The sequence below is a fragment of the Bombus flavifrons genome, chromosome 8 (assembly GCF_040668555.2).
Source record: "Bombus flavifrons isolate JBK064 chromosome 8, iyBomFlav1_principal, whole genome shotgun sequence".
Lineage (NCBI taxonomy): Eukaryota > Metazoa > Arthropoda > Insecta > Hymenoptera > Apidae > Bombus > Bombus flavifrons.
The window spans coordinates 5,007,559-5,030,513 of NC_138449.1; the positions used below are offsets into that span (position 1 = coordinate 5,007,559).

At 37.7% G+C, this 22,955-nt stretch overlaps 1 protein-coding gene across 4 annotated transcripts in view; it reads left to right on the forward strand.

The window, feature by feature from the left end:
* The window catches only part of cv-c (RhoGTPase activating protein), a 350,270-nt gene that overhangs the window by 313,848 nt on the left and 13,467 nt on the right, over positions 1 to 22,955 (forward strand). For all 4 annotated transcript variants that reach the window (XM_069119364.1, XM_069119365.1, XM_069119368.1 and 1 more), the window contains one exon: positions 4,283 to 4,443. In XM_069119364.1, coding sequence (XP_068975465.1) covers positions 4,283 to 4,443 — 161 coding nt within the window. The remainder of the gene's footprint in view (positions 1 to 4,282; positions 4,444 to 22,955) is intronic.

Here is a 22,955-nt window from a genome sequence, read left to right on the forward strand (position 1 = left end):
CTTAAATCTTAAATTCTCTTCGTTCGGATCCCTCCAATTTCGAGCAAGAACAAGAATGCACTTCGATACACCTTATCAACTTGATATCATCTACGTTGATATTCTCTTCCTCGCAGAATCCTTTCAACCAAAAGACAATGGTCTTCGCGATCGAGAGAAAATGAGGCAGAGATACACGTTTATTTAAACTCGTGGTGATTATTTAAAATTGTTAACTCCAATTATCCTCTTCGTCCCGTTAATATTTATTGATTACGCTAATAACGATGGCGAGTGAGTGAAATCCAGTCCCCACAGATGCTAATTAATACGTTAGGCGAAGCAGAGATGGACGGCGCAGCTGGCAACGAAGATTTCCTCGCGGAACGCTCGGCAATTAGTACATCCAGGAAGCGAGAGCGTAATCGGCCAATCGTTAACGTTAATCTATCGATCGTGGAGCAAGAGTTATCGGGCAACGCGATTTTATTATAATTACGACGCCGCGATGCGCCTCGTTTGTCCCGGTTTAATAGAATATCGTCTGTGTATCGATGTACCACGAGAGCGTAGACCTCTGCCAGATGAAAAAGTAGACACACGTGAAACACAGATAATGAGCCGACGTGTTCATTAAATATAAAATCGTCGCGAAACTGCACTAGCCGCGCCAGCCTCGTTTTCTTTCGTACGCGAATCGTTAGGAACTTGAATCGTTGTAAACTATTAACGGCCAGATCGATTGATTTATTCATTAGAAAGTGGCTACTGAAAGCCTTTTTTTCTCCTCTTTCTCTCTTGAGAGTTGGTTTTTTAGGGTTATAACGATGTGAGTGTTTTAGAAATTTTGTTTAGTATCGAGATTTAAGCAATGGACGTTCTTTTTAAAGTGTGCTGAATTCGAGATTTAGAGAAGCTAGATTGAATTTCTGATTATTTATTCTCATTTTTTATCTCTAATGCCATTTATGAATGGATTCACTTATTTAGCTTTGAGATGATGTACATTATTTGAGTTAGTTGAATGTAGAAGATATTAAATGTAGTAAAGATCCGTACTGCTTTGCATGTAAAACTACGTGAATTGCATTTATCGCACGAAAGAAACTTGGAAATTTAGGATAAGAGGTTTTGCTTCATCCATCAAATCTCATCTATAGATCATCATCTTTTTGCGTGATTTAATAAATAGGTAATATGAAACAAGAAAACTCTAGTAACCAACTAGACATAGAAAACTCTTATACCGTGGAATAAAACTCATTATAATGTGCAACAAAACCATAAAAAAGCTGTGACAATTCTCTGCAAAATCTAATACTATTCAAAATAGTTACTTATCTCGAAAAATAACTAACACGAAATATTTCTATGTAATACCTTTTATTAAAACACTTTCGTATCATATTTTCCTGTTTGAGAGGGTGTTCCAACTGTTGAATCATTTATCACAGAGAAAGTGGATACTAAACTCGAGAAGGGTTTTCATATTAATGAGTTCATCGAAAGTGGTTTCAGGGCATATGTAAATTCGTTTACGTCACGTGGCGTAGTTTAATTTCCTGATTATCGCGGGGAACGTTAAATCACGAAAGGGAATCGCTGTACACGAAGCGCGTCCGTTACTATTAGAAGCATCGGACTTTTATAGAGAAAGTCCCGTTACGCCAAGCAACGTCATAATTGTAATAAAATGAAGCGAACAGGACAGAATAGTAAAACACGATAGAGTGGACTCTATTAAATTTCAAATAATGAAGTTAATGTTTTGATTGCCGCCCCGAACATAATTACAGATCCAGGTGTTCGTTTAAATAACAACGTATCTTGCGAACCTTCCTTCCTTATATTATGTGATCTCTTAAAATTAACCATATAAATAATTCGATAATAATACTTTTAAACATTTTCTATTTTTATGCAAATGTAATCTGACTGAATAGATAACGAACTTATGAGAAAGTAAATAGTTAGAATTGGAAAGTACAAAATACAACACGAAAATGATAAACAGTAGACGGTAGAAGAAAAAGTTTCTCAGATTTCTCCTTGTTATTTCTCGAAATCTCTCGCGTTTAATTTACCAACAAGATTCCGAATCCGACATACCGTCCATTTTTCATATTTCTTAGAATCCTTCACACTGTGTTCCCAGTCAGAAGTAGCAAATTCATTTAAATCTTTCTACTACCTGGATCAGTCATTTTTCACTCGTATGAAATCTCATAGCGTACCGGCACGTCTCTTCTCCGTATCGACAGTTTCGGTTTCGTAACTTCGAACTGTTCGTGCCTTGAGAAAAAATTTCCTTCGATGAAAGGTAATTCTTCTTATTTCGTAGAAAAATACGCAGAGAGAAAGAAACGAAAGAAAAAACGGTTTATTACGATCGAATGAACGTTACCGCGGACGTTAATAGATCGTCTCGATCAATCCGTGGTCCCTCGTTCTGAGATCATAGATCTGAGATCTGGTTCAAGAGATCTGGGTCGACATTGCGCAAGCCGCGATGGAGGCCATCCGAAGTTTCAACGGGGCATCCACGATCACGTATTCATGGTGTTTTGCAACGGGGTGTTTTGCGAACAAAAGGAGACAGAGACGGATGACCGCGACGAAAACGGCCAAGAATAATGTCATCTGCGAAACTGCACGAAATTTTCAAGTGAAAGTCGATAAGGGATAAAATAACGGTCTGGCGAAACGTATTGATGTTTCGCGAGTCAACTCCGAAGTTGTTGCGAGTCAAAAAAGAATTCCACGAAAGTCCCCTTTGTGTCCTTTTTTCCCCTCGTTTCTCCCAGTCTGCGATTCTTTATGGCGATCCTCTCCACCTTTGCGGGTACCCATATATCTTACGTTTCCTCGAATCCTTACCCACATCAGACATCGCGATTGTTTCGTTTACGCGCTAACTGAAAACCCGTAGTATCGATAGCGATCGCTAGGTTTTCTTTGAAGAATTAATTTTTTCATTTTTGGAAACATACCTCTTTGTGGACTGTAAATTTCCTCTGCAATTGAATATCGTTTTGAAATAGAAAAATTCCTCTTTTTTTGTAGAATATAGGGGAATTATAAGAATTATACCAAAGGCTATTATTAACTCTTTGCAAACAAATTAGTCTTTCATATATGCAGAACAACGTAAATAATATTAAAGATATTAGTAGTAATATTGAAAACAAGATTTTTGAAAATAAAGAGATATAGATAAGGCGATATTTGTAATACTTAATAATCGCAATAATTGGAATATGTATTTTTTCAAAGCATCTTTTTAAGACGCTCTATACCTTAATAAGAAAACACATCCATTTTGCAATTTTAAGCTTTTGTAACAATAACTATGCTCATTTATCTCGAGCATCATCGAACGATACAATCGCGCCATTAGAAGCAAATTAGGTTCTAATCCGAGTAGGAAGTTGGACAGACGTGTCCCCTGCGGTATAGAATTTACATGGAGTTCATTAATCAAATAATCGAAATTCATGTATCATGGTGGTGTCGTTGATACGGGAAGAGGACGATCGACTTTCAAGCACGTAAATGCATGAACTTGCACAAACGAAGATCTTGAATGGGCTTGGTCAGTGTCCACTTAGCCCGCAGGCATTAATCTCCTCGTAAACTCGATGGGCCCATAAAATCCTGGTCACAGCCATTGTCGGTGCCTTGGCATCCCTGCTCCTCTATTTTTCCGGGCGCGGTAGCGCTCGTTTAAATTCAATTAGAAACGAAGAACGGTAGGAACGCACGCGCCCTGTTTTAATTGATTTTACTAGCCATTATTTCAATTAGACTTCGTACACGAAGAATGATCGGTACTGGTTTATCGATAGAGATGTGCGGACTAAGCGGATTGTTAGTTGATAAACGGGTTTTGGTGAAGTATGTTATTTTGTTAAAAGGCTCGAAGAACATTTAGTTCTTTAATGACGTTTTGAAAACATTTCTTGCTCGATTTCGATACAATATTCTTTTTTCTTTTTAGAATTTTGATATTGTATATTTTACCATTTTCAAATTAATTAAAATATGCATTATTGTCAGGGTTCAAGATAAGTTTCATTTTTTAATAATATTCTGAACACATGTTTTGACACTATAACATTTTCTTTTTCATTTAAAACTCAAGTATTTTCTTTTCTTTCTAAAAGAGGAAATAACAGAAGGAAATGTGTAACTTCGCAGTTGGTAAAAGAAGAGTTCCATTTTTAATAAGTAAATTTTTAAAATCTTGATGCCGACTGCTTAAGTGGTGCAGATAAATGAAACGCTTGTTTCCTGTTTGTTCCAGATTACCAGTTCCCAATAGACGTTTCTGGCGTAGCCAAGGACCATCCCTTCCTCGAGGCTGATTCCCTACAAAGTCTATTTCGACGATTGCACGCACTTAATCGGTGTGCCAATATGAAAATCGACACGCATCACACGCACAGCACTAGTCACAGCAAAAGCGTAAGTAGTCTCTAATAATTTATAATTTTAAAAGGACAATATTTTTTGTATATCCCTTGACTGAAGGAAACAATTAAATCTTTCTCAAAACATTGTGATATAAAATAAATAAAACACACAACTCTCTTTAAGGCCTCGAATAAATTAAAAGGAAAGTTACAACCAAAAGTCAGTTTGATTGTATTTTCTGATATATCATTTGCATTGTATTATTTCTATCGTGTCGTTCCTGGTTTCTGAATATTTTTTGAAAGAAACTCATTGCTCATTTTCAAGTAGACCCTTTTGAGCTTTTAGCTATCCGAAAGGAGAGGATCTCCATAGGCGGAAATACCAGTCTAGATCAGGAATATCAGGATGGAGTCGGGGCTTGCCGCGACAAGGGTTCCTCCACCTAAATGCTTCTTAGAATCCCACGGTTTCTCGGGTGCGGTCCTTTCAAGGATCACGTCCCTTCTTCAACTTCCGTAGTATGGTCAGATTATCTGTTTGAACGCTGATTCGTTCCTCAAATTTTTGGGAAAGTCGCTTTGTCGCTCGGCTTCCGAAAGGATTCGTCATCTAAGGCGTACATTGCACGTCACCTGAGTAATCTCTTGATATGTCAAGAGCCACAAGAGCCACAGGAATGTCCAATATTTGACGTTGATCTGAGATTACCTAAAGTAAATTCGTTTAAGCAAGAGTTACTTCTCGAATCATTATTTTACATATTAGTCGAAGTAACTGGTTGTTGAATTTTTAGTAGGTAGAATTTTGTGAGTAGAATACGTTCACACCACAATAGAATTTTTGTTTTGTTATCTTTTTGATGATGGATCTTAGGATCTCTACAGGAACTCAGGTATCTTAGTTTCCACGCTGTATCTTCTGTTGAATCTTGTAGACATGCGATCCTCATGATAAACCTCATATATATTAAAATTCATACTCTGTGAAATGAAATATAAAGGAACCGAAGAAAGAATCATTTCTGAAACGTGATTTAAAATTCGATGAATTTTCTCATGAAATTACGAATTACGAAAATTTCGAGGCACTCTATGTATCTACTAATTTTATTAGAAAATTATTTTAAAATAAAGTGGAAAATTATAGTACGCTTGAGTGAAATTTAGAAATCATTTTCGTGCTTTCATTCTTAGAAGTTAAGGAAATGTTTTAGTAGAGCTGAATAAGATTTAGGATTTATTCTGTCCCCTTGAAAATCATTAACAAAAACAAATTTAATTTTCTAGCGGTATCCAGCCATACGAACAACACTCTAAGCCTTAATTAATACATTTACCGTCGATCGTATTTCAGCCAACATTCCATTCACGTCGATTAAATCCTACACAAAATAGAATTTACAGATTGAACTATGAGAAGCATAACTTATTTTTATGGTTAGTATTGAAATTTTCTGCTATTGTTTAATGCAATCATTATTTTGAAACATGCAAGTAATTACATATCATGCAATCTTAAGATCGAAACAAAAAATTTTCTATCGATCATTGCTGAACCTCATGGCGACGAATATAAAAATATTGAAATACCAAATAAACCTTCAAGACAGTGCAGTGACGACGTCGACTAATTCTATCTTCGACATTTTCCAATTTGCTTCGAGTAAAATTCCAGGGTCACAAATGTCATTTCGTCATTCCATCGTCCGTGTTTCGCCAAGTGGCGATGACATCGAAATACACTTCGTTATCTCGAATCTCTTTCTCCGTCGACTAATTGCAGGCTCGAGCTATCGGAATTCAACGAGTTATGACACGTTTCCATCGTGTATGGTCATTGTTATGCGAGGCTCTTGGCCGTCTCGTGCTATTCTTACGATTTGCTGAGGACGAACATACGAATGGAATAACAACTAACAATCGTCACGTGACCAGGATAAGACCAGAGTTAATTACCGTGGAAAGTGCTGCCAGGCATGGTGGAACGACGTCCTTATGGTGGTCGTACGAGAGTGGCATTCGAATTTTCCATTAGGATCGTTTCGTAAAATCTTATTTTTCGTAATTGATTTCCGGTTCGTTAGGATAGCGAAAAGACATTAAGATTGAGAAAAAACCGATGTACTTATTAGTAACTGATAGTGTTATCAAAAATAACATTCACTGCTAAATAAAAGTTAATGCCCAACGGGAGGGTTCAAATCGCTCCATTTCGTAATCATTCTTTGCGTTTCCCCCAAGTAACTCTCACCAATTTTATCACCATTGCTAAAACAATTTCGTTTAACACCACGATTACCTCCAATCTAGCGTGTTCATAAACTTTCATAAAAAGCAGTCGCACGTGTGATGTGTACAATTATCGCGAAGAGTGAAATGGAAGAATAATCGAAGAAATTGAATCGAGAGACCAACGCCAGCAGTGTTTGACATTTTTAACTTCTCGCGTGGAACACCTTTTTATTCCCGTCGTTTAATCGAACTATATGGCGCGAAATGTACATGCCTCGTTAAATTCAAAACTGACGCGGGTCGAGGGCGGGAATCGTCCGCGTGGTGTCACGGAACTCATAAAGATCAATCTTAAAGAAATTTTATTGTTCAGCCTCCGTCGTTCAAGCAGGAAGTGTTCCAAAATTATACAATGAGACGACGCACTACGAGCGTTCGCCTCGCAAATCAGAGTTAAAAGCGTTTCGTTGTGAGCTTAAATCAATTATACGCCGGGGCCGGTCGATTAAGATCACGAGGATCAATTCGTGCGATCTCAAGAGAGAAATTACTCGGATCCATTCACGCGCCCCTCGTAACAATCGTACAAAAGAAAGGAACGCAGAGTCCGATTGAATTCATTGCGAATAATCGCGATTGCTGTTCCTTTTTTTTTTCTTCCTCTGTCTCTTTTATTTTCATTCAAACATACGCGAGAATACCTTATGTACGTATCGATACGCGTAATCTCTATCTCCGTAACATGACGGTGCGAATCGATAAATCAATGGGAACCGTCTATCCGAGATTTCATCTCATAAATTGTTTTTATATCGTGCGATTTTTCTCCCGACTCCTCCAGGCAATTTTTTGCCTGTTAACATTTGCAATTCGTACAGTAAAACAATATTAGATCGTCATATATTTTGGAATGAAATTTCACCTTCTCTTCTGATTTTCTATCTTTATTAAACAACATTTCAAACTTTTAATTTAGTGAGCGGTTATGTAATATACTAAGAACGTTGATAACTAGCATAGAACTTTTTGAGATTTTTTTAAGTTGAGTATAGTAAAAAGGAATTGAAACGTAGAGCTAGGTTCCAAATTAATTTGAATATTTCATGCTTCCTGCATTACAAAATTTTTCAGCCGAATGCTACGCAGTATTTCCAACTACTTAATGCTGAAACAAACAATTTGCTAAAATAATAAAACAACCACGATTCTATTGTTACGAAAAATCAGCTAGATAAATAATAGAGCTTTCTTCAACGGTTGTCGACGTACGCGCCCGAAGGATCGATAGATCGTCGCGTTCACGGAGATCGAGGACTTTCATGCCCATAAACGGTGCACGGGCGCGCATTTTACCCGCTATTAGCGCGAGCTCACACGTGCGTAGACACGCGTGCAGCTGCAACAAGTGTCAGTGCTCTCACCGGAAGCGAGTGGACACTGCGTTATGCGCGCTCTGTATTTAATAAATAGAAAATGTCGCGAGGTCTCGTATAAAGCGACCGACAAGTACAGAAACCGTGCAACCACAAAACGCGAAAGAGAGAGAAAGAGAGAGAAAAAAAGCGCCTGTACCAGGGAATATTTTTCGAACATGCCTCCCTAGATGGAGAGAAAGCACGTTCGCACATTTATGGTATTAACCGTCGTGGCATACGAAATCATTCGATATCGTTGCCATTTTTTGCTGACAATTGCAACACGTGACACGTATGTATGAGAGGATCAATCATAACCGTTATGATTTTTGAGCCGTACGTCGAAGATCAGATGTGTGACTATTTATAAGTATGGTCGCCTTGTGATCCTCTTGCACAATTGAATTAATGTAATTGGCGAAATTTACCAAGTAACCAGTAATATTAATTTGATTAATTTGACTTGCATAAGAGTAATAAGCGTGATAATAAAATAAATGGAGTCTTACATAAGTGTATTTTCGAATTATGAGTCAGTTTTTTGGGTTATTCGATGTAAATTTAGAACTTAATTCATTACTAAATTATTGTACGAAAGAGCTTAAATCTTATAACATTAAATTATATTAATTTATAGTATGGATCGGACATGTTCAAATATGGCTCGCGCGTAAAGTAGGCTTTTTCTATTATCATAAATCATTTTCGTCGTTTGTACAATGAGACGGGGAATGAGAGAACTCACATTGGATCTCTCGCTCTCATTCTAAAGGCTTTTTTCCTATAACAATAACTCGTACAAGACGACAACACTGACATAGATTACGGTTAAGATGCATTCAAGGCAGATTATATCTATAATAAAGTTCTTAATTCTAAGATTTTCAGATATAAATTATGTATATTTCAACTTTCTTCTTGTGACATATAAGATCGTAAGATAAGGTAACCTGTGCTGTATCGCATACGAGTGAAGAAGAAATTGCTAATAAAAAGACATTGATGAGTGATATTCTTGATAACTAGTTAGGTATATTAAAAGTTATAAGATTCCTTAAAAATAAGTTATATGACCTAAATGTACTAATACTCAGAAGCTAAATTAAACTCTAAGAAGAAGATTTCATGTTATTATGCCCGATAGGTTATCTTATGCAGTTTATACTAGCTATATTTAAGTATAAAGTAAGTAGTAGTTACGTACTGGTTGCTGGCTTTTAGTGCTTCAATATTATTTCGCAAAATATTTGTTTCAAATTGGAATTGGATATTACGGCGAGTATTCTATTCACGTTTTATCGTTGCATTGACCCGATTTTCGAACGTAGCCTATCGATCCACTTTAGACCCTGAGAATTCACCACTATCATTCGCCATGATTACTCTGCAAATTCGGTCGATCGTAATTTTCATTGAAAAGCAAACTTTTCACGGACGAACGAACATGTTCAAGGTATCCGCAAACAGCTATTAGCTACAGGATCGACAAAAATCAACCTTGACGTTATATTTATCACGAAACATTAATTAAACGCGACTTTAAAAATTACTTAAAAGCAAAATTTCGCGATGAATTATGTTCCACGATGGGATAGAAGCTTTTAATCACGTTTTATGCTATTATTCATTTGATCTATTTACATCAGCTATTGTTCCATATTATCATGTGATTGATTATTTATCATGTTTCGCATAACATGAAATTCTAGATCCATGCCTCCTTATGCTTGCTATTATTTAAATATTTAATTTTCTAATTTTGAAATTTATATAAAAATGTAGTAACTTTACGATACTACCTTCAAATTTTAAAGTATCTTTTTTAGAAATTTTACGCAAAATTTGTCAGCTTTCCAAATACAAGCATAAATAACTCGAATTATTCTAGATGACAAATAAAATAAAATAAACATAACAAATAAAAACTAATTTTTTAAATACATTCACAAATTTCTTCTAAACCTGCGAGATTCATCACTGTACGTAATAAATAAAGTTTACTAAAATCTCTCATACGATATTCTTATCTTCGCTCATCGAAAGACACGTGCCTAGCTAAGTACACGACGTTTTACTTTCGACCATGACGCCACAGGTAGCTTCCTCAGACTGTTCACAACATGTACGAAGCGTCGCGTCGCGTCATTTCATTGAAACGCGGACAACGTTACACGCCACGAGTCTATCGTCTAATCAGCCATTTCGTAAGGAACGCTCGTTTCGCGAGACGTTTCACGAGAACGACGTCGATAGCACGGGCTTCGACTTTTGCTTTCGCAAGGCGTACGGTTCCGGTGGATGATCGTTTCCACGTGTCCACGCCTCATCTGCTTGCTTTCACCTAGTAGGGCTTTCCTTGGCCACGAGTGCAAGGTCGAGACTCCGACTTTTCGATTGTCAAAATTAATAGGCGCGCAACCGATCGCCAGGATTCAACCCGGAGAGAAAGTTAGAGACGATGTCCAGTTATTTCGCCTCGATTCCTTCTGGGAATCGTTTCGATCATCGTTGATGAAAAAAGAGAAAGGATCTGGAAATTAATATTTGTGTCATGATGTTGCGGAAGAGGGCTCGGTCTTGAAATATTTGTCAATCAGGATTTGGATGGAAGTGAAGGGTGTCCATTTTTCAATCACTGGTGACAGTCTAGATAGGAAAAACAAAATTATTCCTGAAGATTTATCTGTGTTCAGAGAAAAGTAGCGATAAAGAACATTTCAAATATACTTTCTCCTTTCATAGTGAAGGTAGGATCATCTTGAATTTTTTAGATGGAACTATACCTTTTCCTCATTGTATTATGGAAGACATTAAGATCAGTTAGATAAGCACAAAACATGACAACTTTGTACACACAATATTTAATTTTGGACAGTATAATAAGAACACAATTTCATGCTTAGTCATGTAAATTCATAAAACACAGGAGAAATGCTGTATAAATAAAAGTAGATCGCAGATTTATTGTCCAAATTCAAGTCTAAAATTCATTCTAAGAATCTGAATAACTAAATAAATTCTAAATCCACGAATAATACCAATATCCGATGCAATTATAATTTCTTGCAATCACTCCGAGTTTGTCCCAATCAGTCACGATATCGAGTCAGCCCATTTTTCCACACGAAACCTGCTCCTTTTTCACAAATTACGAAAAGAAACCTCCTTTCAAATTTTATCAGACAATCGTCCACTTTCCGAGGCATGCCAGGCCATGTGTACGCGCTTGTTCGAGTATACTGGAGTAGAATCGGGTACTTTCGCTGTCAGAAAGTGCGCCTTTCGTTTCTTCGATTTTCAACCCTGTAAACGTTGGCCAGCGAGATCGTCCGTTTTGATCGAAACCAGAGAATGGCGATTCGTCGCGTGTCGAGCGAATCGATGGTTGGCGGTAATTACCGATCGAACAGGAAACGATTGAGACTCGATTTACGGTTGTGTTATCGAACTCGTGGACGTCGTATAGCGTCCCACTTTACGGGGTTTCGTTCCTCGAAAGTAATTTGACGGTTCGCCCGGGCTCGACTCCTGGAAACGCAGAAGTAGATCGTCGACTCCGAGACGCGCACACACTTGGGGAACCTTTAACCCCGCGCTTTCCTTTACCTCGTTTCACAGCCAGATGGAATTCGATGGATTTCAGAAAGCAATGCTGGGCTCTTGGTGTTTTCTGAACGCGACGCCGTTGACCTTTTCTTGCGCGACAGGTGCGGAAAGGCGAGGTTCAGTCGAGCACTGACGTTTTTGCTTGTTTCTACTATATAACACTTGTAATTACTACACGCTTGTTCCAAACCATCTCCACCGAATCTCCTATTAATTTTATTATTGACTCGAAATTTACTATAATGAAATTGTGATCATAGAACTTTTACTTACTTCTTCTAACAATGTTTTTAAACAATTTTTTATTTTGTTTAATTTTGCTTATCGTGTTTTCTTATCTTTTCTTTTGTTAAACAACGAATACATATCGCTGTGTCATACTGCAAGTCATTTCTGAATTAATTTTATAAGGTTTTTATTCAACTGTTCCCAACAGTTTCCAATTTGGTAGTGTACGTCATGTAAGATACTTGTCCGCACGTTACGTTTGTATATAAATAGGTTGAAGATGAAATTCATAGATAGAAGAGTTAATTAAGATCGTTTGGCTACAAGATGAATCGCAAGTGAAAGTAGGAAGATTTACATTTTGTGTAGATATGTTTGGATTAATAAATGAAAATCTACATAATTAAATTAATATAAAGATTAAGATTTGTAAATGGTGACATTAATGGAAGGTAATGAAGCTAGCTAGGTATTCAGTACTTCTCCAATACATACAAAACGATAATACGGCCGTAAAATTAATTTAACTAACTGTTAAGTTAGAAGAAAATTTCAATTTCACTTTCCAATATCCATAAAGTAACGCCCGCTGGCGTCCTATATTCAATTAAGAGAACCAGTTTTAATCGCGACTACATATTTTTCTTCAAATCGATTTAACCATATCCAGTACAAAATCTAGGAATAATCTCGGAACTTTACTATTTAACGTCTCTCTTATCTTAATCATCTATCGTATCTTAATTTATGTTAAACTATAATAAATCTCTCTTTCCAAATTTCACAAGCAAATGTAGAACTGTTAAATGTCTCACTATTAAATATCTCATACAAAAAATAGCATAATACAAATATGAAATAGAATCTTTAATTTATGCAAAGTGTGCGATTTAGCGAACACATAGGACCATTTAACCTGTTAACTCGTCGTTAAAACTGTTGATCTTTTGGACGTATCAATTTTTTTACGTGTCATGTAATTTCTACTAAAAATGAATTATATCGCGTTTGCATGTATAAGTATTAAGTGTCTCGACTAGATTCAAATTCCATAATTACAAAAGTTTCTAATATACTTAATAAATAATCTAGTAGATAGATTAAAAATTTAACTCTAAAATAAGCCCCTCTAAACTACATCTTTATTAACCACAAATATTCACAATCGTTTATTCATTTGAAGAAACCTTTTCTGCAAAATGAGACCACGATATTCATTCCACACACACACATACCTCTTCCCTTTCTGTGTATAACCACGGAAACAAGACGAAGACTTCGTGGACTCATTAATTGGCGAACAGTTAATTACCGAGCAGAGTGGTTCGTTATAAAAGGCATTCTATGCAGTTACTGCCTTTCTCATTTGCCCCCTCTCGCTCCACTTTGTACCAATACGTCTCTAGTTTTCTACGTTACATCCTCGCCAAGGTGCAGGAGCAATAATTGCGGACGTGTAGCCGCGTTTCGAGCGACAGGGATGACGAGGAGGTGGACGACGACGATGACAGTCACGGTGATCGTTGTCGTTGCCGCGTAAAAGCTGGAAACTGGTTCGGTACACGCGAGACCCTGCTGAAAGTCGTGGCTGGCAGACTGCGCGGCACGGCTGCCAGTTGCACCTGCACCAGCCGCGTTCGATTGCGCAAATGCACGCCTGCTGCATACTAGAGCGTGATGAAATCCGCTCCGCGACGTTCCGTAGTGATGAGAGCGCCAGTTTAAAGTTTCTACGTTCTTTTCCAATTCTTTTTAAATAACCGTTTCACGTCTGTTTGAGGAAGCAGCCGACCGTGAAAATAGCAATGTGGGAACGATTCTTTTTTCCTTGAGTACGTCGGTGAACTGGTTGTAGTCTCTGGTAAGAGAATTTTGAATTGATAGCGTAAGCAAAAAATGGAATGGATGGCGGAAGATGTGAATTTAGTATATAGACAAGGTAGTTACCGGAGAGAATTTGATAATCTCTACATCTGTATCTGAATCTACAATGCCTATTTGGAACAATTTTCGTGATAAATGGAAGAATGTGGATAATAGAGCCAGGATGAGGTAATTTACTGTTAGTTTTTATATAGGTGAATTGGAGCATAGCAAATCTTTATCGTTTCAAGGTGCTCGTACATGGCACCTGTTCCCTGATGTAAATGGAATAGTGTTGATAACAATGCAACTTCTATTTAATATACATACCGTGAAAAATTATACAACTATAGAAAAGTAATTTTTCAATAAAACAATGAACAAAATGTTTGACAACGAACAATAAAACAATTATTAGTATTATATATCGTTTCGTATAGCACTTCGTTTTATTCGATGGATTAGATAAATTTTGAAATCAGTGAATCATGTGATCTAGAATGATCTAGAAATCTTGTAGCTGTTTCTCCATTGTATAAAATATATGAAATTTGATAAATCATTACGAAAGGTATATCAGACAATAAATATAAAAATTCTGCTACACCAAAGGATGAAAATGAACGATATATGCCATAAACGTGCTCGTACAAGTTTTATTCGGAGCACTCCATAAACTAGTACCGTTTTGGCGTTTCCGGTACGGTAGCAGTGGCTTAACAAATTTCCGTTCCAAACGAGGAAGCGACAACAGATGCGCGAACTTTTTGTCCATCAGAATCAGAGTGGAAAAAAACGCGCATTGGACACATATGTGAAACATAGAGAACCGAGTTTCGACCTGGAAAAGTTCGATTTTTGCGTGCTAATAAATTGTCGATGAATATTCATCTGTCGGGAAAAAGTCCAATTAGCACTGGAGAAAAAAATACGAAGATTGAGTGTTTCACCGCTTTTCCGACGACACAGATTAATGGAAACTCGTCAGATCTCTCACATACTGAAATCGAAAAACGAAACGACTCTTCGACACAAAGCTATCACTACTACCGTCGGTAACAACGTTTGAACGAAATTTTGATGAAAAATATTCTAACACGTGACGCAACTTCGAGTCAATATTTCACCATGCACCGGTACAGTCTATAAATCGTTAAAAACTTCGAGCTAATTCACCCGGGCGGAAATTTTATCGAGAATAAAACAGATAGAAACAAAGAAAAAAGAACGAAAAGGAGGTTATTTCAACGTGCAATCAACAAGCCTGTGGCGAACTTGTTGCAAAATAATACGGTTTTTGCGGTGGCGCGCGATTTATTCCGGCGATCGACGTTCACGCGTCTCGGATCGAGAAACAGCGTCCCCGCCGTACTAGGAGAAAAAGTACTCAGGCAAGCGGATACTGGTATCGCCGGCAGAAAATGCTGAAACGGGCCACAGGACAGTCGCGTTCGTTCGCGCGAATTTATGGCAACCGGTTTACCCGATTGACGAAGGAATGTCGGCTGCTGTTGCGCCTGTCAACCTGCCTCGAGGACCGACCACGACAGAGAACCGCCTCATTCCTCTCTCCGCTTCCTCTCAACCGAGCTTTCGTCCTCGACATAAGGCGCCGCTTTTGCGGATCATTTCTCTGGAGTTATAGATCTCACCATCTACCCAGTTAATCCTTCGTGTTTAGGTAAATGGAAATCGATTCAACGCGATCAGAGAATTCAAAGGATGATGGTTATGTTGATTGTTTTCAAATGTATGATAACCTTAAATAGTGTCTGAAGATGTAACTTTTGATTTGCTAACAATTTTGTTGTAGAGGTGGAACGTTTATGAAGACAGGTTTGTTGTTTTAGGTCTTTTGATTGCTTGTTTCTTCTTTAACTCACAATTCTTTTTCAATTTAAAAGATTCCATGAATAAATACTCCTTTCGAATAAAATCCTTTCACAAACAGTCAGCCTTGATACCCACTTGCTACGTATAAATACATATTATACATATATTATTTTTCCCAAAGAAATAAAAAATACTTATCTTATTCCCATCGTAATAAATTCGTTCTGGAGTCCAACTTTCCACGGAGGATACATCAAGATAGCTTATTAAATAAATAATTATCTACAGGAAATTTGACACAGTTCGTCGTATAATTATCGACAGATCGTCGATCATAAAATTAACGCCATGAATATCCAACAAAATTATCCCCTTACAAGATCCACTTCCTTTCCTGGAAATTCAACAACTCTCGTCTTACTTAAAAAAATGAAATCGTAGCAGGAAATAATTTCCGATTTCCCAGATCGAACCAATCATCATCTCGATCAGGATCGCTTTCCTAGTAATTATACGTTCTTCCTCTAATTGCGAACGCGTTTCGTGCGAACGAGTGCACGCTTATCGTATGTTCGAAACTTTTTTAGCTTGATTATAACACCCGATTAAACACCCGATTAAACGAACCCGAGTTCGACAGGAACCGTTGAAAGCGTTTCATTTTTCGTCTTGCGTCGTTTTTCCATTGGAAAGCTTCTTGGTTCGCTCGTTACTCGAAATTTTCGAGACGAACCTCGTCAAAAGTAGGTAGCTAACTGGAGCTATAACATGTTCTTGCCACGATGTGACATATTGTCCGGCTGGAAACGGTCATTAACGTGATATAAATGTCCCGCGTTCGCGTGAGGACATATATACGCATTTCTATGGCAGACCGTTATAACGATCCGCGGGGACGCAGCTCGTTGGATCTAGTTTTTAGTAGTCCGTTGCACAAGTTCGCACCTGTACGCAACGCGACCACGGGACTTCACACGGTTGGAAATTTAAATTATCTTTTCACGTCATACATAATTCGATCGTTCACCGATGTTTCCGGCGCCAATTTTCCGCCACCAGTTTTTCTCAGGTCGTTGAACTTGAAAATATTCTTCGCCTACTTTACGTTAAGTTGCCTTCTGTTCGTTTTATCTTGTTACGATCAGTGTATACGTTTCAGATATTGGTTTTGTAGAGTTCGTTTTAACACGTTGGATTCGTAGTTGACAATCGGTTGATCGATGTTTTCGTGTCAAGATGAGAGGGTCGTTTTCTCCACGTCGCGTTTCTTGTTCACAATCATCGTTTACGATATCGTGTCACGGGTATTCGAGTTCGAGAAATGTTGTCTGTTTGAGTTCTTTCTTTGGAGAAAGCCTCGCTGATCGACTGTCAAAGGTACAACGGGTCTTCGTATATGATCCTTTACTTTTTAGGCAAGCTTTTGAAACGACAAGCTTGGTTGTTATGTAAATAGAATGTAATGAAAATATGTTTTTTTAAATCTATAATTCCAACACAACAGTCGACCATATAGAGGTACAGTACGCTGAATATGTCCAAATTCACCAAGATTTAGGGAACAAAACTGTATTAATGTAACTACTAGCAGACTGATTAGTCAAATTGCATCGAAGTACGAATAATTTAGTTCCTTACATTATTGTCATATTATACTCAAATCTCTAAAATCCCAAGTCTATAACATATCCACCGATAAGATTCCAAACGAAACAGAGGCAGATCTTCGCAAACAGAGGCGTGTAATACGTTCAAGTTTTCGCGACCACTTACCACTGAGCCTATCATATCTCTGCTTTATTTAGCTGCAGTACGGTTATCAGGGATGACGTTCTCTGTACGCAGTTGGGCATCCTTCGTACAGGCGGTCGAGCCGACGATGACACTTGGCGTGCGAGAGCAGCAACAGAATATAGAACCGTGTGGTATCGTTAGCGTGCTCGCGGGCGAGCCGGCGTATTACCATAAATTTCCATCGGACCGTTCAGAAGCCAATTAGCGTAAGTCACACCGAGATGAAGACCGCGATATGTGGTTTTACTTAAATCAACCCGACCACGGGAGAGAACCGTTTGCTCGGCCACCGTTTTAATACCGTGCAATCGGTGCAGGCACCACGGGCATCAAGAATGCCGCTGGCACACTCAGATAAGCCAATGCGATATTTTCACGAAATTAAGTTAAACCTGTTATATCCTTTCGACCGTTTGACACGTACACGCAACAAGTCACACGATATTTCTCGGCGTCTTACCAATCTCACGCTGATCCAAACACCAACACCGACAGCAGTTTCAGTTGCCAATCTACGATTTCTGCTATGTGAACCTCGCATAAGCAAAACTGATCAACTTCGCTTTTTATTAATTTCTTAATTTTACTATACGAGTAGGTACACCATTCAATTTTCAAGAAACGTATGATTTACTTCCATAAGTTCATTCATCGTAGGAGGATAAATACGCGGTGTAATAAATATTTTAAATTCTTCGGAACTCATTTCAAAGCTACATGTAATCCAAATCTAAGCGGCTGTTTATGTATTTATGAAAAATCTAAATATATAACAATATATAGAATGAATGTAATATACGAAAATATCCAAAATATCTAAAGCAAAGTATATGGATTCTATGTTCTATAGGTTCTATATTTTTAATAATATATCCAAACATCCAAATTTGCATTAACGTCCGCAGTCTACTATTAACAAAGTGAATAGACACGATGGGAGTAAGTGAAAAATATTATATCTTTGTCGCTTGTTCTCGATAGATCTGCCTTTTAAATTCTCCTTTGTGACGAGACTAGTTTTATATTTTTAGAACAAAATCATTACCATTTCCGTGAAGATTATAATCCGGATCCTGGATTTATTGGAATTTAAGCGATCTGTATTGTATAGCTCTTCAACTCCAAGCTGGAGACTAACAATGGAGTCGCGTTAAAATGTATAAGTACACATTTAGAAGAACATTTAAAAGAAGCTGGCATCGTTGGCCCCGATAACCGATGTCGAATAAAGTTGTCGACTTATTGGCGATTCGCTAGGACGCAATCGATCGACGTTTTATCGAGCACAACGGCTGACCTCTACGGTTTATCGGTCCCGGTCTGATGTGATTTCCCGCAGGTGCTACCTCACTGTTAGACTATCGTTTTCGCTATCGCGATCCCCGTGTTGCGCGCTATGTACCGATAAGCGTGCTCGTTTCGTACGAGCGGGATTTTATCGAGTCGCGATCGTGGTGCTCGGTTAAGTAACTCGCCGCGACGATTTTCGCATTCGTTCCAGGTTGTCCTGCCGGCAGGTAACGTACGACGTCCGTTCGTTACATCTGCGCGACCTTCCAGTGAAGAGTGGTGTGGTATGTAAGCGTAATATGTGAGCACGAAGTAATATGTGAATGTAAAAGCACGTACTCACTAGTAAATGCGTTGGCAGACAGTGCCTGAATGATGTTTGCAACTTTTATAACTTCAATGGCTACTCTATAATTTTCATGCGAATATTGCTTGTAACTGACTGCAGATTTTTGTACATTAAAAAATCCATAGAATGTATATAGTAAATATATGAAATGTCAAAAGTATATTATTTGTTACGATATTCAGTAGGTGAGACAACTGTGTGCTCTGGTTCCACTTTTTTAATGCGTAAATGTAAATGTGTGTATCTTCTGTGTGTAAATTTAATGTGCGAATATAGAGTAGTCGTCTTAGAGTATAAGTGTCGTATGCAAGTATAGAGTAGTGTGTAAATGTCGTATGCAAGTGTAGAGGACCGCGTGTACGAAATCACCGATATTTCAAGGTTCGATAACGATCTCGACGGTATTTCGGTGGAATTCGAGGAACTGCAACGTGGTTTGAGCAATTTCACGGTGGAATTTTTCACGCTATTTTAATGGTGTGGCAGGTAGTCTTTTCAACGTGGTGGTCTGCGTTCATTAGAATGGAAAAAACAGGGAGTGTTAATTGCATTCTGCGTTGAAAAATTCCGAAGTTTACCTCGCGTCGGTTTGTTCGCGTTGCGCAATATTGGATGTTTAGAGAGGTTGTATGCACGTACTAGTACTTTGGAAACAAGGATAACAATCTTGATCTTTCTATCTCTTTCTTGACTGCACTCGAAAGTGAACGTCGAAGATCCTACGTTTCAATCAAACACGCAGAGGCATTACTTCGAAAACTGACATGTAAAATTCAAGATTGCTTAATAAAGGAAAGCCTATCTTGTTCCATCTGTTGTACGACAATTATTGGCTCGACGTTATGACTGATATTTTTAAAAACTGTCTTGTAAGATCGAAGGATCGCTCAATCGAGAATAACAAGTCAGACATTCTTTAATCGAACAATGTAATACTTTCCATTTATATAAATCAAAAGGAGGACCTTGGAAATTTCTTCATACGGAATAAGACATTACCTGTATTAACCCTCTTCGTGTAATACTACGTAGCTGAAGATTTTACGTATTTAATTTCTTATTAGGTATAAAAAATAGAAGATTTATTCAAAAGATAGTTTCTGATATAATTTTCTAAATATTTATAAAATAGAGTAACAATTATAAACTGTAGACTTTCATTTGCATTTAAGATTACATTAGCAATTTTAATATAATAAAAATCGCAATTTAATAATAATCTAAAGAGAGAAAATATTTACCTAAAATTTAGCGACCTCTTAGGAAATTAAATAACAATCCATCAAGGTGTCACGAGCGTTAAAGCATTAATTCGCAAGAAACGATAGTTCATTACCCCCCAACCTATACTTCAAGAGCCATTACATAAACCTAAAATATCAGCCGGGAAAATCTCGCCTAGACCAGCTACCAGAGCCTCCATTCAAGCATTCCAGAATCAAACACGCCACTATTCACAGCTCGCGCGATTAATTTCTAGCTGAACAAGGCGGCCCGAGGAAATTTCTCTCCAAAACGGCGCGAAAATTAAATAATGGCCGGTTGGAAGAGTCACGACGGAGTCTCGTTAATTCCCATTTACATTCAATCTGTTCGAGGTGAATTGGAAATGCTTGAAAAAAGGCGCAAACGGTTCAGCTTTCCCTGACGCGGATTCCGCGATGGGATGAGTGTCGCGGTCTCTCTTCCGTTTTGGCTATCCCGGCTCTGCTCTGCTGCGTGGTAAACAAGTGTCACGCATAGCCTCGGGCGGAACGACGAGCACCGCGAAATGATTTCACCGTGAGAGAGTTGTGAGAGAGCTCTCGAGGCCCGAGAAACGTGTATGCCAGACAGCGTGGCGTCGCGTCGTCGGCCGAGCGCCTTGGCACAGCGACCACGTTTCCCGTGTATATAATACGTGTACCACGGCCGTGGAACCGGAACTCGACCCGCCATCACGCGCCAACAGGGATGGGGAACTCGAAACTCGACGTACTCGATGAATTTTCAACTCCAAAGTCGCCTTCCCCAATTGAAGATCACAGGGGAAAAATTTAATAAATCACATTTTTCGAATTTTACAGGAAAGGATTTTTAAAATTCAGTACATTCTCTATTAATCTTACATTAATAATATATCGTCATTGAGTTTGAATTAGATATATATTTCCGTACATTACCGAACAAGATAATCTTAAATATATCTTTGATAGTTTAAAAAATTTTACAAATTATCAAGTAACTATCTCAACCAGTAAGTGATTAACCAGTAAGACATTGGAATAAAAGAATTAATAAAAATGAACTTATCATGATTTTTCCACATGTTCTTCAACATTGAGCCCTTGATTGAGAAATTTGTTCTTACATGACAAAGAAGGAAATAGTTGATTTACAAACTATGTGAAAACCATAGCAAATTTAAATGAATAGTTCGAGTAGTTCAATATACTTTTTGAGAAATTTTGAGGACTTGGAATTTTATATTTTGATTTTTGATTTAAACGAGATACTTGCAAATACGGGAATTAATTTCGACGGAAAACATACAAATAGGATAGATTCTTAGTGTATTCTAGTTCGCTCGGCGAGTAAACAAGTTCTTTTTGAAAATTATGCCCCGTTTAATACTTGTCGATATTGATCCGATTATAATCAGGCCTGATCAAACATGTTTATTTATTTAGTTGTTTTATTCGCTTTGCTAATAAACTGATTAATGAAAAATCAATATCGAATTTGTGAAAAATGCATCGGCAGACACAAATATCCGATATATGTAGAAATTCGAAACGTTTCATCGGGTAGGTATTTAGTTTTCATCGCGTGTCAGCGTTCTCATATTTGCCGCAAGCGTTCTTCTCAGCATTCTTGGTAAATGCAGACCGAAAACCCGCGCGTTATTTGCGGTGCAATTAATTCCGCAAAGATTTAAACTGAATCTTAATTGGAGCAAATCAAACAAGTTCTCTCGTTAAACTATATAGATACACGAGTATAACAAAACGCCCGCTAGCGAGAGTAATAAAGGAAAGAGCAGTAATAAAATGTACGATACGTTCCGTGAACGGAAACATAACTAACTCCACCCACATCAAAAAGTGAGGTCGATTTGCAAGACGGATGAAATTCAAATAAGAAATTTAGTTCTAATTGAATTTAAGGGTATAATAAAATAAGGTTACTTGAGTTGTCTTAAAATTCAATCTTGATCTTTGTACAGGATAATAATACTTTAATACGAGTATGATAATGAAAAAATGAAAAAATATTTTAGACACAACAAGAAAAAAACGGAAATGATTTGAATAACTCTGTGGTAGTGTTACTTAAGCCAGCGAGGAGGTACTATAGAAGCACTAATAAAATAAACTTCCAAAAATAAAGTAATATATACGCGTTATTGGATAATGATAATTACGATTGGGAATATTAACATTGAACGAATTTATTTCCTTTTGATGGGTAGAACATATATCATCGTAGAAATCTATGGCCATCGAGATGTAAATGTATACGAGATATTTCATTGTTTACCACGTCGCTAATAAAGAGGTAAGCAGTCTGTTTTATAACAGAATCTAACGAATCACAAAGCAAATTACTTGCTTGTCTCAAGTAACCCTCTTGACTCAAGTAACTCTATTTTACTCTGTTCAAAAGACAAAACACATACGTATTCCTTTAATTCGTGGCTGTGTTATCGGTTGGTTTAACACAGAGTGCTAGTTGCATGTCGACGATACCAGAGGCTCCTTTCTATTTTCGTTAATAAAACAGCCCAGCGCTGTAGCGGCGTTGGAATTTTGTATTAGCGGATAACCGTCCAAATTAGCAAACTCATTCGCTGATATCAGGGAAAATTTGCATCCCGATAGTCTAACACGTTTCACACGGACACTGTTGCTTGCTTGGAAGTTGCTTCTTCGCTTATGGTTGAGAGGACGATTAACGTAAAAGCGTCTGCTA